Below are 20,263 nucleotides of genomic sequence, written 5' to 3'. Positions count from 1 at the left end.
TAAAAACGAAAAAATTAATCCACAAACGAGAGAGAGAGCGAGAAGCGAAGTAGAATAAAGTGAAGTAGAGAAATAATTATCGTCCGATCCCAATTGTGTTACGTTACCCCCTTTCCCAAGTGTCGTTCTATTTAGATTAACGAAAGCGAAAATCATCTCCTTGACGAGAGACTGAGATCATAATCCGCTTCTCCATTCTATTTTTATCAAAAGGTTCATTAATGCTGCACGAAGAAGTGAATAAGGGTGTTATAAGCCGTTGGGTGCGTGTTTAGTTTAGTGCGAAAATTTGGCCATTTTGGCCAAGTGGAAAAAAGGGCGAATTAAAGCCGTTTAAAATACATAAGTCAATCAACGCGATACATGTGATTGTGTGTGTGTGTGAGTGTGCGAAGAATTTCCTGCAGATCGAAGAAAGTCCACATCCGTTCGGTCGGTTGGTCAGCGTGTGGGTGCATTGCAGTGCGTTTGTTGCAACGCAGGGAAAAAACGTAACGCACACCGCACCAGAGCGTGTTACGTAAGACGGTGTCAAACGTCAAACGGGCAATCTCTCCCCCACAAGTGTCCCACAAGATCTCTTCCAAGCCGGGAGTTGTCCATTCAGCAAGCAATAGAAAACGGTTTTGGGGAAGCTATTTGAGTGGTTCTTGCTACCGTGACGTCACGTGCGGTCCCCCGTGTCCGTACGAGTTGAGTGAGACGGCTGACGGGTGTTACGATGGCCACGGCTACCGGGCATCGGATGGAGTCGAACAGCGGGATGGGACCGCGCAAGACCATGATCATCATGGTGACGGTCGTCGGGTGCGTCGCCATACTGTGGCCCAAGGTTTTCTATCCCATGATGGTTGGCAATGGCCAGAACAAGAATGTCATCAAGGACCATCGAGGTGCCGGTAAGTTCCCAAGCTGTTCGACACGCAGTTCCTTCGGGGGAGATGTTAGGAGATGGAGAATAGCAACATAAATTTTGTCGTGGGCAACGATCTATCACTATCTATAATTTATTCAAGCACAAATCTCTTATATTTATTATCTTGTACTTCATAAAGTTACACATTTGATTAAAATTAATCGCAAATGTTTGTTGAAATTGTAATATTGTCTTAGTGAATCTCTGAGTGAAAGTGATCTGATTGATTTGCAAAACTGATTGGATGAATTATAAATTGATATTTTATTATGGAAACAAATATAGTGAGTAAAAAACATATTCAAAACAAATGTGTGCATACTAAATATAAGCATTGGTACTAGTTATGTTTACTTAGCATATAGTTAAGTAGTACTTATTATAATATGTACTTTAATATAAGGAGATAGAAGGAAAAACACAATCATTCATTTCAACCTAAAGACAGCTAATGAACTACTGAAGCAATGAAGGCCATTATACACAATACAATCACGCACAAAAAATGTCTTAGTCATTATTTTTGTTATTTTATGCGATTTTATTTAATTAAAAAAAAACTATTTTAGGAACCACACGAAAGAGTGATCGTGTAGTAATGCTAGAGAGAGACATTCTGGACCCATGAAATTGTGCAATTCGTTAATAATACATAAAAATCTCCGTCAAAATCGCTAGTTCGTCGTGAATTGTTTATAATATTAGGGCTACAATGGCCTGATTCACATCAAATGAAGGAATTTCGTTCATTTGTGGAACCGACAACAAACGATCATGTAATCTCTTAAAAAAAAACACAACTTTTAAGGTCTATACATCAATGTTTGGAATTACTTTTCACACTCTGTACAGTGTTTTAGAAAATTTATTTTTCTCATGTCTCAACAAAACCATGACCTCAAAAAAGTTTGATCACTTTCGATTTAAGAACTATTTGGAAAAATGTGCATTGAAATCGAAATGTACAGAGTGTGTGTAATGAGCTTATCGTCCCAATACAAATACAAATACAAATACCAATACAAATAGTGTATTTACATACATTAAGCAGATGCTTAAATACTATTTATGTACTTACGGATACTTAGTGATACATTACTTATCTAATTAGCAGCACTACAACAATTTGACGCACGAAATAGTATATTTTCTTAAAGCAAAGCAGTTATTTTTGTTACTCTCGAGAAAATTAAAAAAAGTCAATAGTATTTTTGCTTAAAAACAAAAACAACAAAATATGAAAAAGATCACGACACAATGAAAATCTTGCAAACTCATACAAAATGACAATTAAAAAAACAATTAAACTTAACAAAAATTTACATATAAAACAAAGAAGAACGGCCAGCAAAGATGTGGTAAAATTAAATATTACAACTATTGCACAACCGTTCCATTGGTTTCACAAAAGTAAATCTCATCATAAAATGAAAATATTGTACAGGGAAAAGTTTATATGGCCGTACTGTGCACCCTTACGTGTTTGTCGAATGATGATGATTACATTCAACCAACCGGCAGTGCCTCGTTCGGTGCATGTACACAAGGATGCTACTTCTTTCCCAGCGCAAGAAGCTGGGCCTCGTTGCTTTAACGGAGCAATTACTCAACGAAAGTGATAGTGTAAAGAGCTTTTTATCCGCTCGCCCCGCCAAATGGGGAGCTATTACACAGCAATAAAATAACACCTACATCCGACGCATTATCAAATTTCTTACCATCGGAGCCCCCTCCCGCAGGAGCGTTGCACACAGTGGCGCGATAATTGGCAGCTTTCATCGGTTTCATGCAGATATATTTCATGCTCTGTTCCGATCTGGGTGTGCACACAGGGTGTTGCGGTGTGGTCTTGGACCAGGAAACGTTCGCCAACGCATCGATCAGCTATGCCACCAGCCAGCAGCAGCAACAGCAGCAGGAGCAGAACCTATTCCGCAAGCGAAACTTTGCACCTTACGTCGACATTGATAGTAGGTTTTTTTTTTGTCTGATTGTTTTGTTTTGTGCAATGCAGCGTCGTAAAACAATCGTTCCTAATGCAATGTGTGACGAAATAACAACCCCCCAAACTAACAATCCACATAATGTCACCCCTAACCAGAGTGTGCCACCGTTTGACTAACGCACATTCCCGGAAACGGGTAACCTTTATCCCAACCGTAATGTGATGCCACTCGTTGACACGGTTCGCTTAGATCGAGGATCGTGTTCGTTTTGGCCGTGTAACCAAAGCTTTCAGTTACAAAATGGCGCGCCCGGGTGCTGTGCATGCGTGTGTTTCCGTTGGCTCGCGGCGCCATGGGTCCCGGTGGGCTATGCTACCATTTAACACACATTCTGTGTCACAGCACTTCATCAGTCGTGTTGCACTTGCAGGTATACGACAGGAACGACCACCTCATTTGCGGCCAGAAGCGATGCATCCTGCTATGCGCGAACGTGGTCGAGCAATTCCCCAGTCCGGCTCCATACACGGCGGCGAACGTCCCCAGTCCGCACCCAGAATAGTGGAAGGCAGGGTAAGTACTTGAGATGGCAATTAATTTGACACACACCGTAATGCACTTACAGCTTCAAAGAATTACAAAATAATGTTGGAAGGTTGTTGGGTTATTAGGAGATATTCAGTTTGGATTATTCATTGAATGATCTTCAACGCATTAAATAAAGAGCACCTCATTATACAGGGGTTTTTATGCACCTCGTTTCTTCTAATTACTATCAATAGTCTGCTTAATTTACTTTAGTAAAAAAAACACTAATAAAATTAAACAAATATTAGCAAGATTTTTTAAAAAAATTCCTTACAAGAAAATAAGTAATCAGTTATCGAATTGTGATGTAAACAATTGAGTCCATACACATACATTTTTAAAAACATTCACAGCAATTCCGTTGCAACGCAGCAGTGCCAACTGGTGTGACAAAGATGCCTCCTGCACACGTTGCACATCCAATTAGGAAGATCCTTTCGAGTTGAACGCTATTTTTGAAGCTTTCAAATGTCATCGCTAATTACGCGTTCATGCACACCGTGCCCCTGGTGGGCATTTAAAGATGACTTAGCCATGCGGTTAAAGATGCAAAACCATCTGTGAATAATGGATTACAAGCACAAGAACAGTACAATTTAAACCGATTCGAAATAGTTTGCATTTTAAGTAAATATTTAATAATTTAGGGGAAGGCTGTTTGGTTAAGTGGTTTTTGGAATTATGCTTCCATTTTTTGACGTAATGTTTTAAATATTTATGAAATTTGGAAGCTATTTTGTAACCACAGTGCAGCCTCTGTTCGGATTATCTTGAATCTTGATCTTATGAATATTCAATAAAACGAACTAAATGAAATTCAAAATAGTGGCGATATACTGTAGTTGGAAATAGATCAATGTGAACAATCCAAAAAAGTGGACATAAAATTTGATAAATTGAACAGTTTCTAAGATGAATATTACACCATCTTGTTGTTCGGTTTTATTTTGACTGTCTAAATATCATAATTGTACCACAAAATTGAATATTGCACCATTTTTTTGTTATTTATAAACAACTGTTCCTCATTAGATTCAAAGTACCAATAAACAATAGTCGACCTCACATTTAAAGACCACATCAATCGTGAAATGTACATGACATTGAACAAACGCTTTCGATACACATGGGGACCTTAACTTGCTACCGCACATTAAGCGCCAGTCGATTTATCTTAAGCGCCCACAGATACTGGTGTCGAGTACAACTAATCGAACTACACAAGCTCGTGAACAAGCACGAGAACAACTGCGACACGCGCTGCGTCGTACCAGACGGATAAAACAGTGCGTAAGTAGAAGCGGCATCGCTTCTATTAATATCACCAGCAAACCGACTGGCACCGACGGATCATAGTTCGCCAAACGCCAAACCACACTTGACTGTGACCTTCAACATTGTGCTCTCAATCATTCCGCTGGTTCGATGGTGCAATTATGCAACCTAAATGTCAGAGAGCAGATGCGCTTCGGCCGCTAAAATGTTGTTTAGGTCGTAGGATGTTCGAGATATCCATAAGAACTGAACAGGGAATTTATATAGGGAAGGCGTTATAAACGTTACTATCAGTAGTATGCTACTATTACTGTTATACTGTTATACATTATACCATTAATTAGCGCTCTCGGTGGTTTAGTGGTAGAGGTGCCAGTTGACAAATGACAGGATCGGTACCAAATCTAGGAACCGTTCCTCTGTACGCAGGGGACTACTGCTCCACTATTACTATAGTTACTATTATCACTAAAGTGGATAAATGATTGGAAATAGGAATTGGATTCTTGAAGCTACTTAGACTCAAAGGAAAGAAAAAAAAACTGAAGATACTGAATACTGAAGATTACTCTGGAGTAGGCTCAGTATTTAACTCAAGATGATAAACCCATCCCAGAAATGATAGATATGGAAATATACTGTCCAACAGACAGTTGCGTAGATCATACCATAAGTAAGAAAGCTTAAACTTGCAGCCTGTATGTGTCAAATAAGTAAATGACATTTTGACTTAAAGAATGACATAAGGAATCATTTTTGAAAAGCCACAATTGGAGAAAAATCGATCAAAGTTTAGAAATTCAACTTTAAATTGGACAATACACAATACACATGGGAAACATGACCAAGCCTGGTTTATATCTGCTAGCTAAATTCTTTATTTTGACATTTGTCGAGCAGCTGACCGAAGCTGCCATTAGGAAACTAATCTAATCCTTTTTTCCTAGGCTTAACTTATCATTTGTATGGGGAGTTGAAAGCGAGTAAGCCTGGAAACGTCAAAACGCATATAAAAATATTGGCTTAGAGTATGATTCTGGCCAGTTCTAGTATTGTTAATTGTATAGGATATTCAGACTCCAAAAATACATCTTATTACTCCGACATTTAACGACTTAATCAGTACCCATTAAAATAAAGGGGATTCATAAACTTTAACATGTCGTGCAATTTCCAACTAAAGCCTTGACTATTTGACATCAACGGTTTTGCTATTAATTTGTCAAATCGTACCTGTCATTTCCGCGTAGCACGAATCATCCAAACAACCTGGTTAAAAGGCATTCGAATAAACGGCGTTTCGCCGCACTTTGAAAATGCTCACATTGCCGGTTGCCGCTAAGTTATCGCAAACAAACGACAATTTAATTATCCTATAAATTACATTTTCTCCATGGCAAATTGATTAAGATACTAGTGCGGTAAACTGATAATTGGTACGCAAAATTAATGGTGCATGCAATATGAGTTTCACAAGGTGCTGATTAAAATATCTCGTTTGGTGTAACGGCTGGGAGCGGAAAATTGTCTTCCCATTTTAATTAATGAGTTAATAAATATATTTGTTTTATTGCAATAAACATATACATTTTAAACGTTATATAATTAGCTTTTTCTAATAGAAACCTCATTGAATTAAATGTTATTTTAGTTTTACAAAACAAATATTTTAATAAGCTCTTAAGTACTTTTTTTTTATTATCGTCTGTTGTTAGGAACTTTAACTCATTTGTCTAAATTAAATATTCACTTTCACCGTAGTTGCGGATTTATGTAAAGAAAAAGATGGCAATCGCAACAGATTACATTCAAAGATACACAAACGGCACGAGTGCTAATGGCAACAAGCGACGAACATACCGTTGACAGCAGGGTACGCAAAATTCCGATTCAGCTTGCTTTACGCGGTGTCGTCTGTCGCCGCGGCGACCAACCCACCCAGAGCAACGGTCGTGGCGCGTGGAGCCGTACGGATATTCGGCAAAGGAAATGATCAAAATTTCACCCACCAGCGGCGTAACGATCGGGGCCGGCCGTACCGAGCCGCTGTGAAAATGACGAACATTTTCGATTTCATTTTCCACCATGCGCACCTTCCAGGCGTTCGGGCCGTCCATTCACCTTTCTCTTTGGCAACTCTGCCGGAACGTTTGGCCCCAAAAATTGGGTTAGAAAAGACTGTGCTGTACTTCTCTCTAATATTCCCAAAATCTGTTTAAAGTTAATCTTGCGACAGCCATAAAAAAAAACGATCGCTACGTACGATAGTGAATCAAAGGGGTGGTGCAACATATGCACAAACTCTCTACCAGTAGTAACTTCATTAGCACGTGGTGACTAATACGAGTGCATCGTTCATAATTGGGTTGCGCGATAATAGGTGGCAATAAAAAGAAAACGACAGCAACCGGAAGAGGGGGGAGGAAGCTGGATCAACAATGTGCAGTGCTTCAATCGATTGGAAACACCGATCGGTACACGTGCGTATGCGGTATGCGTGGTGGGGCTTTTTTTATGAAAGTGGTGCCGAAAACGAAACTGAATTAAAATGAGAGTAGATTGTCGATTTTTTTTTATCCATTATTTTCCAATCGGGCTCTCTACGGATCGGAGGCGGAAGAAATTGCCTGCAACGGGATATGGAGGAACATAAATATATTGGAAAAAAAAACGACAAACGTGCGAAGAGAGAGCATTGGGAAGAGCAATAGCTACCATTCGTCGCTGCATGCCATTGACCGATCTGGTGCAAGGTGCAATGGAAACGACTGAATTCAGCACGCTTTTCCACCTTCGATCTCCGCAGAGGGATTTGTGGCTTTCATGGTTGAAAGCGTCGTTTGAAATAGCAATTGACAATTATAATCATTATTTATTAGCAATCAATCGATGAACCGGTGAAATGATTTTGCCAACAGGGAATACAGCAATACAGCACGACCCTTTTTTTCTGTCCTCCTATGCATTTTCTTACACTTGCAATCTAATTTTAATTATAACTTTTAGTTTAATTTTTATTTCACATTTGCTCGTTACGAAAGGAAAACTTAATGGTCCGTATTCTTGATGGGTTAACCAGAAGCATAAACATAAGTTGCACATTAAAATCGCGCCGTATAACATATTTTTAGTCATCTTTACGATCCCACCGCAATGTAATTTATAGCACAACAAAAAAACTGGAAGTTAAAACTTGCCCATGTGTGTGTGTAAATCAAACGCGAAGAAAAATACATTTATCATCGACTGGGGATGGGGTTGGCGATCGCGTTCGCCCGATCGTGCCTGTAGCGACTTTCGATCGGTTCCGAACAACCGTTCGCCAGATGGCTTTCGTTCCCTCCGCGTTTTGTTGGTGTTCGAACGGTCGGCCTCCGAATGACCACCCTTCATCCCACCCGTGCCCAAACCTCCCCCCTCCAAACCCATCCGCCGCTCACTCGCACTCGAGCGCAAAAGGAAAACTGCACCGGCCGAGCACTGGGCAAAGCAAACAAGCAACCAACCCCGGAAAACTATCACGTCAATTGTGCGCGATCTTTTCCCGGTGACGGTACGCAGTTACACCGCCTCGGAGAGCTCGGAGTGAAAATCGAAGCATTGGCCAGCAACCGCAACCGTGCCCGAGTGTGCGAGTACGTGTGCCGTGTGTCTGTGACAAGAAACAACATAATTTGTGCCCCCGCGGCAGCGGCAAAGTTGGGGCAAAATAGTTGGCAAGACTGATCGAAATTGGAAGCCGTATCGTCGAATTGTGCGGACAAGAGCCGGAAGACTCTAAAATTTCGATCGGAAACAGTAAGTCGTCAGTTTCGGTGAAGAATTAAAGCTGGACACCGTTCCGCTTTGGATGTGCAGATACCGAAGATGAATGATTCGACCTAGAGCCTAGGGTTATGTGTGTTATTTTTCGCGCTATGTGGTTTCCTTTCTACAAAGCGTGCCACGAGAAACGTGCAGTCTTGCATGGATGTAAACTGGATGTACTATCGTGTAAATTATGGTGTTTACAAAATGGTTAAGCAAACAGTACAATACGGCATTAGGAAGTCGGAGGAAGTGAATTCATTCATTTGAGTGCAGTTGCCGTGTTTCTATTAATATTAACTGACATGTTGGATGAAGCGTATGAGTGGTGTACTGAAAGAAGTCTTTTGAGAAGAGTCTTTCTTATAGATTTTGAAAAAAGAGTGACTAAAATCATTAATTGACTCAATCTACAATTCATATCTCTGATGATTTATAAATCTCTTTCACGTAAAATTCACAATTTTACGTCATTATTAGTGTCTACCTCCTGACTTGAACACGCAATGACCAGAAATTCATACCTCGTCCAACCGCATCTTACTTACTTGTGTTAACAAAATGGTGAAGCTCAGTGAAACTAAACAGCTAAAAATGTGTAAAATCATGGGGTTTTGAAGATTCTTAAATCTTTCTTCGTCTTTTGTGACATTCAAGAACTATTGGGTCTTTCATTTCTAGCATTGTTTGAGTACCTCAGTTAACTGTAGCCGGCATAGCCGGTCTTGTGTATGGAAGTACAGCCCGGCTGGGATTCGGTATCGATCCTATCGGATGCAGATCACCGTAGTTTCCAACTTTAACCCCTGATGAAACATTGGAGACTCCTGAAGTTTTAGAAATTCTTGGATCATCAGGTTAATCCAAGACATTCAGAATCTTTCATATGATTTAAAGACATGTACTGACATTCTTGAATCTCATGTTTGGCCAACACTAACATTCAGAATATCGTAGAATCTTCTATTGGATGTCTTCTAGGATCTTCCAGGATTGGAGATCTTCTATTAATTTGGACTTCTAGCTCCATTGCAGCGAAGTCAATTTCAAAACCAATTCTTTAAAAGTCGTTCCAAACATTAATTCTCTGGATTCGAGTTATAGATCTATAAAACTGCACCCCACTACATTCCTTCGCCTAGAGTAACCTACGTTAAAAACGGACTAGTACTTCCCACCTTGGCACAACTCGCTCATAACCGCATTCTGTCTGTTGTTTCTTTCTTCCATTGCAGCCCGGTCCCATACCTGGTATGCGCCCACCTATGGGAGCTGGATCACATCAAGCAACAAAATCAGCCAACTCAATGGGTTTCATAATGCCACTCTATACCATCGGTATAGTTTCATTCTTCATCTACACCATCATGAAAGTAAGCACGCTTGCCACTACCATTACCACTAGAAGCATTTGCCTGTAACAGCAACGTGGTGTGGTGGTTTTGTTGGAACTTCCGACCGAATGATCCCACCGAATGTTTGCTAATTCCCACATGTGTTGCCCTCTCTCCCGTCACAACCCGCAGCTAATCTTCAAGAAGTCACCGGCTACACCGTACGCGGAGGTTAAGCCGGATCCGGCGTTCCGCAACGAGGTGTTCACCACGGAGCAGTACATTAAGCGACCGGACGACGGTACGACGAAACTAGGTAAGTTTGGTACCGATCTTTACCACACCCGTGAGTCCGTGGCTCACTGCCCATCATGTTCCACCACCGTAAACGCACACACGTACCGTTGCCCCCGTAGAGGGAGGCTTATGCCCCCAAGACCACCCCGTTCACCACCGCCTGGTCCTCTCTTACATACGTTTAACCATCATCATCATCATCATCATCATTCATCTTCACGTCCAAATAGCACTCTTCGACTCTTCATTACTCTGCTCTGCTTGGTGCGAAATCTATTCTTCCGCCCTCTGCCTGTTTTCCATATCGTTTCCATTACCATCTACGCTTTCCCCGTGCGGTGGTTCGATTTGCAAAATCACAGCGCAGCAGCAGCTCCTGCCGGTTGATGGAACTGGCTGCGTTTTGTTGCGAACGAAGTGGGGTGGTGAAAAAGGGTGGGAAAAATTAGTTTTTTGACCCGTAGTATTTTTCAATCCCCCAAACCCGCATCGTACCGTACCGCTCTTTCGTCTCTTTCTCATCACGCGTTCCTGCTATTATTGCTGGAAAGTTCTTTAACATCGGATGTTTTCCCTATTACCCTTTACACACGCTCGCATAGCCTGGAAAGATCATAGCGCAAGTAAGATCGTAGCTCACATGTTTTAGTAAAAATACACACAAACACACACACACACACTTTACTGCCTCTTCACTATCTGTCGCTATGCAGTTCTGCAGTTGTATGCAACCACGTATCGTAAACATCAAGCATGTCCATCCACGTGGAGGTGCGCACGCGAAGGCAAGCGATAAGATTGGACGTTTTTGTTAGTACAACAGCACAACACACTACTGAACTACTGTCTCACTCACTCTTTACTGGCACTCGCTATATGAAGAACACTTTTCTTTTTGGTTTTTGCTTTTCAACGACCCGTGTCATGGTCCTCTGTAATTCGTAGGATGCAAATTATCTACAAATATGTCCTTTGTTTCTCTCTTAACCTCGCACTGCCCGGACGAGCGTTAACGAACGATCGCAGTTTTGGTCTTGGTGTCTCTCCTTAAGCTTACCCTCATGGCGAAGATGTCATTCGGTTGCATTTATAATGTGTGTTATAATTCGTCCTCTAGCAGCATCTCTACTCGTAACTCACACACCATGCTCTGTCACTAGCCAAAGCGAAAACTGTAAGAGTACCCTTTATTCGCCATTTTGTTTGTGTTGTGTTGTTTTTTTTTGTGTCTTTGTTGTAATCGTGATCATTACTAGTTAAACCCGCAACAAACAAAAAAAAACAAATCTTATACCAACAAGTGATAGATAAATTAAACCACACCAATTCGGTTGTTCATTACTAATCGTACCCAAAGGTTTTTGGGGATGGTTTTGCACTCGCTTCTGCGCAGTGTTCCAGTCCGTTAATTCCACGCGAACCATTTAATGCTAACGATTTCCCACACCGACACCGCCAGTGTGTGTGTGTGTGTGTATTTGTGCGTGTTTTTTTGCGTCTTTTAGTTGCTGTTGGTTGTTGTATGTGTGCGAATGTTGTGACTATACCACTCTTCCAAATGCTTGCTAATTGGTAATTTAATTGCATCGAAAAAAAAGAAACAAACGCCTCCACCGTAAAGTAGACCGATTTTAGTGTCAAGTGCCAGTTACAACCGTATTTGTTTTAACTTTTTTTGGGAAGCTACTGTGGGAAGAAATGTTAGACCCCAAGGTTACAACCGGGTGTGCTTCCGTGTGCAGTGCTGATTTTTATTGCGAATATAATTATTCGCACTTTATTGTGTGTGGGTGATGAGTGGCGTGGAGATCTCCAGCAGCGGGAAGGCCATGATTGTGTTGGTACCGCTACCCATGGTATCGATTTGATAGTAGTAGCTTTATTGGATGCTTTGTTGGAATTTGACCTGATCGCCAGTCAAAGTTATGACGGCAAACCGCTGGGAAGGCACCTGTAAGATCTGTTTGTACGCGGTTTGGTGCGGTTTAAAATTTGGCGTTTAATTAGCTGCAGGCGGTTGCTTCTGGCAAGCCTGCAAACAGTTAGTTGAACTGTTTGCAACTACATCCCACGGCTTGCGGTATTGTTGATTTTGTGAAAGGTACAATCACTTCCCATCGTGCCCGCTCTGGTGGCATATCCCTCCCAATTAGTTTCGAAAGTATCCCCGTTACGCCTCATTGGACCGGCAGTGCGTGTCCGATTCTCCCGTCTGCAGAGTGCATTCGTTGGTTTTGCGTTGGCCAACATGTTTGCCCACGATCGGGCCAACAACGGTTTTGTTGGATGTGGTGCTAGCCCCCGGGAGAGCTTCAACTACTTCTTCCACCCTTAAAAGATGCATCGAATAGTATCGTGCCCTGAGCGTACTGAGAGGTGTGGTGTTTTGTTTGTTCCTATTATCATGACTTGTGTATCCCTTTTTGTTTGTTTGTTTTTGTGTTTGCTATTTTTGTTTATCATTTTATTTTTAGACCAATCACATGTAACGGCAGCCACGAACGGTGAGCTCATTGTTCCGGTTGCCGTTTCGTCGGTCGGTAGCGCAGTTATCTCGGCCGAACCTTCTTCAGTGCAGTCAGAACTGTCGATTGACTACGAGCAGCTGTCAAAGCAGAAGGAAATTACTAAGCCCGACGAAAGCGTTGCTGCCGAGCAAGTCCTACCAGACCACGAACCCGCGGTGCCGGACGATAGCGTTGCATCGACTGAAACCGTGCCTGAGGGACGGGCAGAGGAATTCTTTAGCGAACAGCAACCGGTACACGATCCCACTATCGAAAAGGTAGTCGATGGAATCGTTGTGCAAAGGGTTGTTGCAGTCGAAGAGTCTGCCGTGCTGCCGTCTCAGTCCACTTTGGAAGATGTTGTGGAATCGAAGATCCAGGAAGAAAGTGAGCATAAAGTCGTTAATGGAGCGTCCAGTTCTGCAAGTGATGACACTGTTGACTTGTCAGAACATCTTGAAAATGGGCAGGTCCATGATGAAATTGACGTTAATGAGCCTGTAATCGAACAAGTAATGCTAGTCCAACAAACGTCAATGCAAACTGCAGCTATTGCACCCAGTAAGGAAGACCCAACGATCACGCCAGAACCAATTGATGAACCGGACGTAGCTCAGCAGATTGAACGTGTTGCAGAACCAACACCAGACGATGAAATGACAAATCACGCAACAAAGGAAAATGGCCAAAACGAAACTGTAACAGAATTGAAGGATGAGTTACAGGAGCGTCCACCAATGGTCGAGGAGTCAAGTGAGAAGAATGTGGTGTCAGATGTACAATCGTCTAATGAAACCGAAAACGAACCCCAGATTGTTCAAGAATGCGCTGTTATTATAGCTGCCGAAACTCTGTCAGGTCAAGCGGAATCAGTTATGAAGGAAGAATCGTTTGATGTCACTTATACGAAACCAGAAAACGAACCCATTCAAAATTCAGTGGTTCAGGACGTTAAAACTGAACCTGTAAGCACTATTGCCGAAATCAGTAAGGAAACCCAAGAAATTATATCCGAGGATGTTCCTCGAAACGACGCAGTCCCTGCAGAAAGCGAACTGAAACAAACTTCTGACGATACTATGCCAGAGCAGCAAAACGTACCGCAATTTGAGATAGAACAAACCGCTAGTGTGATGGATCTGGCTGCCTCAGATACCTCGGATTTGGTTCATAAAACGGTGGAAGATATTACCCTTACTGCGGAACAATTGGTGCAGGAAGTGCTGGAACACGCAGAGGAACTTGCGAAACAGCAAGACCAGCACCCCGAGTTACCAGAATACGATCCCGCAACTCAGAAGCTTGTCGATGGGATGGTTGTGGAGCGATTCGATCATCCAGAAGTGAAGCAAATGGAAACTACTGACGCAACTGTGTCACACGAACGGTCCGATGAGCAAGATGCTGTCACCGAAGAATCGACAGTAGATGAAATGGAGCTTGCTGCCCCTGTTGAGCAAACATTGATTGAAGAAGATGCTGGAGAAAATGATTCAATCAGTGAAGACACATCACTGAGTGTAGCATCGGTAATTGAGCAGCAACCTGCAGCAAAAGAATCGGAAGAATCTAATACCGTCCCGAATGTGGTACATGCGACGGATGAGACGTCCGATAGTATTGCTGATCTGGTGACGTCGGTTGAAACTAAGAACCTATCAGTCAATGAAACGGTGCTGGCAACGGAAGCCACTCAAGATCCAGTTGATGTTACCGAGATAGGAAACAATGGTGGTGTAGCTCCAGTTGACAGTAACGAGAATGGTGCGGTGATCGAGCAACAACCTGTACCAAAGCTATCGGAAGAGCAGGGTACACTTTCGGAAGCCCTCATTACGACAGATCTCATGACCAGTTGTACTTCAAGCGAACCCGTGTTTGTCGAACTCAATGATCAGCCGACGGTGGAAGCCGAAACCGTGCTAGAAGAAACAAACAAGATTGACAGGGCGGGAAACCGATCTGGTGCAGCTGCAGCTGATAGCAGCGATAACAAGAGCGTTTCCATCGTGGAAGTACATGACGAGGCGGCCATAGTCGATGATGTAGAAGGAAAGGTAATTGAGGAGCATATCATACCCATAAGCATCGAAAAAGCTAGCACGTCTGATACGATGACCATCACAGAGGTGATCGGTGACGAGGCGATCGTTGAATCGCCGAACATTTCAAAGACGGCCAGTAATATGCCTAGTCCCTTGATCACGGCCGTCCCTGTGATGGATACAATCGATGAAAAGCAGGAATCTGTTGAGCTAAGCCATGAGAAGCTGCGCGATCAACCAAAGCAGCCTGAAATTTCGCTCGCAACGCTGGAGCACGTTACTAAGGAAGCTTTGGTCGAACGCACGCTGAACGAAGCTGCTGCTGTTGTGAATGAAATCGAATCCATCGTTGATCATATCATTACCGAAAAGCTTATTCACAGTGGAGCATCCGATGGGGTGGCAGCAACGAATGGTTTGCAAGAACCATCTCCTCAAGAACCCCCACGATTGGCCGCTTCCGCTGCACTGATCGTAGAAGCGATCGAGTCCAAGTCATCCGGTGTGCACGGCATGGTTTCTAGTAGAGATAGCACTCAGAACATGCAGACCATTACCGTCACTAATGGGCTTACTACTAACCTGGACGAAACGATTGGCGATACTAATACACCCGCTTCCGGCGATCCCCTGCCGACTGTTTCACCATCATTCGCATCCGCACCGACACCACCATCTGAAGCATTTCCCGTTCCCGAACCATCGGTGCTGGACCCTCCCGAAGTCGTTCCAAACGCATCCACAATTGCCAGTGTCAGTGAGACACATAGTATCAATTTTGTCGCAGATGAGCAGCGGTCCAACGTAACGGCTGGACAGGATGTCGTTGACAACGGTATGCAAGGCATCGCTAGTACCGTTGAGCAGCGCGTCGCAGCCACCGAACAGCCGAGTGCAGCTACTACAACAATTGGCCAAGTACCGACCAGTGTCAGCAACGTTACTAATCCCAAATTTCTCACCTTGAATCTAGCTAACTATAGCACTAGCGACAGTAGTGGTAACAATAGCAAAAGCTCGTCCTTGTCGATAGCTAATCTCTCACAGTCGGGCGCGTCGTCGGCTGGCGGTGACAGTGCCGACCAGCTGATGGAACTCGAACTGTTGCGTAAGAAATTGGACGAAACGGAACGCGCTATGACTAAAATAATCGCCAATATGGGCAACATACCGAAGGGCCAGGTTAGCTAATTTGATTCCTTCTTTGTTCTTCTTAGTTATTAAACACAGTTTTGTTTGTCTGTTGTTATACTTCATATCATTTGGTTTTTTTTTCGTCACACTATTTCATGCTGCTTAGTTTTTGTTTCATCTTGGTTACATTTTCTGTCAGCTCCGATGTAAGGTTGGGTGAGCTGGTTGGTACGCAAATTATGGATCAGTCGTTTATTGAACTTACATTCCTTCCCATTATCTCAATGGTGTCTAGAATCAATGCAAAAAGTCATTGCTCAATCAACTAATTTAGAACTAATTAAAAGCTACAATAAGATGTTTACGCATTTGACACACGTCACAAAGGGTACAGCCGTTATCTAATCACGGCTGATCACTTGAACTATTTTTTCGTCTATAAAGTGACTTTTAAGATTCGTTGGTATATTCAATGGAGAACTATTCGATGCTATGGTAATCACCTCATAATGGTTCATCCGCTTCTGTTGAATGTGATGATTCTTCTGGCGGATGAAACGAAGTACTCTCCGGAGCTTCTATCTCATGTGGTGCCGTCACCTCAGGATTATCGAATCGAATGTATCGAATATCGAATGAAAGCTGGTTCTTCTGGCGGATGAATCGAAGTACTTTCTGGAGCATCTGTCTCGTGTGGTGAAGTCTTCTCAGGTACGTCTGTCTTCGTTGTATGTGACGGTCCTTCGGTTGGATGCATCGAAGTACTTTCTGGGGCATCATGTGGTGGAGTCACCTCAGTAGCATCCGTCTTTATTGAATGTAATGGATCTTCTGTCAAATGCAATGAAGTACTTTCCGGTGATTCTGTTTCACGTGGTGAAGTTACGTCTGGATCGCCCGTCTCGGTTGTATGTGATGGTTCTTCTTGCGGATGTAACGAAGTACTTTCTGGAGCATGTGACTCATTTGGTGGAGACATCTCAGATTCGTCCGTCTCCGAGGTATATGAGGGTTCCTTTGTCGAATGTAATGAAGAAGTACTTTCCGAATCATCTACTAAAGTAAGCGAAGTCACATCAGGATCCGTTATATGTGATGGTTCTTCTTTCAAAACCAGTAAAATACTTATATTCTCCGTTGTTTGATGTCCGGTATAATCACTACCCGTATCAGGTAGACTGGTTTGCACATATACCGACACGTAATGCACTAAACTTTTAGTTTGGGTATAGTTATCCACGAAATTAACAGAATTTAAAACATATCCCCTGTCTTTATAATGCGTCCTATTTGTCGGAAACGAAGTTACCCATAACACTTGATAGACCAAAAGAAGTAAGCACAATTTAAGATACACTGCCATGATGGATTAAGTTGTTCGCGCGAAAATGATCTATGAAATCCTATTTGCACCTCACTTAAATACTGTTCCGGCTGCAACATGCAACTCAAACTGAGTGAAAACACACGTGAAATTGAATTGAAACGGACTACCTCCCACTGCACGTGGCATATTAAATTCAAACACTGATAATAGAAAACCAGGGAAAGGATTACGGTGCCACTCAGCAGTTGGAGTACCGGAACGAAATCATTAAACGACTGATCAAGAACAAACCCCGCTCATCCAGCCGCTTGATAAGCTCATACGCCATATGTTTCATTGAAGCACATGTTACACGCTACTGTTTCGATGTGGCGAGAAACAGTTGACGTTGGAAATGGGCACTGAACGATAGCTACATTGAGATGCACATGCATAAAGGGCATATTCGAGATAGTTTGCTTTCCGGGTTTTTTTTTCTCTTGCTACACGAAACGCAGAACATGGCTCGTTAGTTATAGTTTGCTGATGTTTGCCATTCACTAGCAATGCTGTAATGGTTTCTTTATTAGATGCCGTCTTTTTTTTATTTGTTTGTTCTGTTTGCAATACTTAAAAGCAGGCAACCATCCTTTACACCGGTTGATTTGTACCATCCGAACGCTAAACTAATTGATATGAACTATCTTTCATTTCACGTTTTCTGCCAATCGTCTGGAATTCTCAATAATGTTCCAATAAAACTCCATCGCCAAACTAAATGCGCTACCACATACATACACATTTTGATCCTTATTTTTGCCACCATTCACAAATTAATTGAAAAAAAAAAATACGACCAAACAACTAAACACGTACCCATAAAATGATTCACCAAAAACTGTCCTACCGTCAATGAATGATTGTAATGAAACACCCACGCAACACACTTATTATACCATTGTCCAAAAAAAAAAACCAAACACGCAACCACCCGGCATACGTGTACGTTTTCTTCGCAAATCTCTCCGCAATCCTTAATTAACAGTCGTCACGGCTATTCAAGGTCTAATTACCGCAGCAGACGAACAGTTGCTGAAGATAGATAACATTAAAAAGCAAGCGATGAACAACACAAGCAAGGTTAGAGCACTATTTCTTTGTATCCGTGTATTTTGTTACCTGCATTTAATACGAAATGTTTTATATTTTACCCTTTTTCCTTCCCCGTACTAGCTCCGTTCGATTTGCGTTTGCGCTGCAGTGATTATGACACACGTTTAATTTTAGTAGCCTACCCGAACATTATCCCTCCCCGCGATATAGCCTCCTGTCTATAGCCACCTTGTATTGATGATAAGAATGAGAAGTACGAAAAAAAAAGGACGGAGCAGAACGTTCTCAAAAGATAGAGCCAATATGATAAGCAGTGACACTTGCTCCATTTGTTCTGGACACAGCATAAGTTTGTTGGCATAATATTCAGGAGGCTCCATTTTGGGGTGTTACGCCGACAGATGTCTAACACGAAACAAAACACAATACATAAAAAAAAAAATACCCTCCCCCGCAGCACAACATTTTCACAAAATATGAGTGATTTGTCTTGTTGTTACCACTACTCCAAATTTCAGCATAACATCTACTATATCTATCCACCTATTTTCCTTTGTTTTGGAGCTTATTTTCCGTTTTATTATGTTTTTTGTTGTTGTTATATTTATTAGACGCCTTTTAAAAGAGCCTTTTGTTCGAAAATTTTTCCCTAACATCATTACCGTTCTGGTATTGTGATTTTGGATTTTTGGTTTAAAAAGTTGATCGCTAGATAACATTACTGTGTTTTGCTTGTTTTTTTACCCTCTGACGGCCTCTTTGCGTAAGCGCGAATAATAGTGTTATACGTACTAAAGTAATATTGTTCATCTCTTCACCGTTCAATTCATCCGTAACGGTACGCCCGGGCAGGAAACAAACGTGAACGCGGATGAACCCGTAACGGAGGAAAAAGAAACAGCAGCAGAAGTGAGCGCTACGGTGGAAGATCGTGCAAAGGTATCGAATGGACATGCGATCAAACCAGCGGAAAGCGCTACCGATAATGAATCATCCGAAAAGGAAACGTCTGGTGGCGAATCTTCCAGCGCGAATAGCACACCGGAGAAGAAACCGAAAAAACGAGACACCAGCACGGAGCGTGGTACGGTGAAGGTGATGGCAATGGAGGTGACGGCACAGCGCGAAAATGGCAAGCGTCTCAGCCGGCCCTCGACACCACTGCTGCCGATGGGTGGCCATGCAGATGCGGTAAGGGCAATGTTACACCTCTCTCGTCGAAAGATATTTTCACATGTGCTATCTTTATGTTTTGTAGGCAAACGCACCGACCGAAGAGCAAGAGACACGGTCGATTGTTCTTGATGGTCGGTTACCGCACGATTCGAAGATTCTGGTGGCCGATGCCGAAACGGCGGTGGAAAAACTCGAACCGGACAACTCCGAGGAAGAGGATGACGCACCCGTAAGTTGCACTGGGATGGCTAGGAGATCTCGTCTATGTTAACCGTTTCGTCCATCAATCTTTCTAGGTGATATTGAGTGGCAAGATGACATTGTCCTTGATCAATATGGATTTCATCGAGAAGGATGCAACCGGCACTGTTGCAGTTGGTGGTAAGATCTCTTTCACGTCGGTCATCCGCAAAACAAATTCTAACCAAATGTCTATCTGATGATTGCGTACTTGCAGAAATTGTTACGGAACTACACAAGCCGCAAGAAGAACTTACGACAACGTCGTCAAAGGACACCGAATAGGCGAGCGTTTCGTTCGAGAAACTGCAAAAGTATAACGTATAATATATAAGTATATTTTTCTATTGCCGGACACCCACAACTTCACCAACTGTTGACATTACTTAGGGAAAACCGTCTAAGCAAAACGGTAATGAGCCCAAAGTCAATAAAGCTAACTTAAATAGCACACTTTTTAAATACTCGTTTAGAGATTAGCGCAACGTTGCTCAAACACGTTTTTTTCTTGGATTCTAACCTGACGCAAGACTATACAGATGCCAAATTAAAGGATGGAGGTGGAAAAAATGCTCAAAC

At 42.4% G+C, this 20,263-nt stretch overlaps 1 protein-coding gene across 1 annotated transcript; it reads left to right on the top strand.

The window, feature by feature from the left end:
* Positions 1–721: 721 nt before the first annotated feature.
* LOC128715654 (titin-like) lies at positions 722–19,969 on the top strand. Its single transcript, XM_053810563.1, has 10 exons — positions 722–899; positions 2,749–2,886; positions 3,293–3,435; positions 9,768–9,905; positions 10,059–10,182; positions 12,638–15,897; positions 19,121–19,459; positions 19,527–19,673; positions 19,741–19,825; positions 19,902–19,969. The coding sequence occupies exons 1-10, from the start codon at positions 722–724 to the stop codon at positions 19,967–19,969; spliced, it is 4,620 nt and encodes a 1,539-aa protein (XP_053666538.1).
* Positions 19,970–20,263: the final 294 nt, after the last annotated feature.

This window comes from Anopheles marshallii, chromosome 3, assembly GCF_943734725.1.
Source record: "Anopheles marshallii chromosome 3, idAnoMarsDA_429_01, whole genome shotgun sequence".
NCBI lineage: Eukaryota > Metazoa > Arthropoda > Insecta > Diptera > Culicidae > Anopheles > Anopheles marshallii.
This window is presented reverse-complemented; position numbering and strand designations above follow the sequence as displayed.

What these genes read in the sequence shown, in the direction of transcription:
- LOC128715654 (XM_053810563.1), top strand. Translation starts at nt 722, where the DNA reads ATGGCCACGGCTACCGGGCATCGGATGGAGTCGAACAGCGGGATGGGA. An exon ending in TCATCTACACCATCATGAAA is followed by an intron (nt 9,906 to 10,058) that starts GTAAGCACGCTT and finishes CACAACCCGCAG; the next exon opens with CTAATCTTCAAGAAGTCACC. An exon ending in CGACGGTACGACGAAACTAG is followed by an intron (nt 10,183 to 12,637) that starts GTAAGTTTGGTA and finishes TTTTATTTTTAG; the next exon opens with ACCAATCACATGTAACGGCA.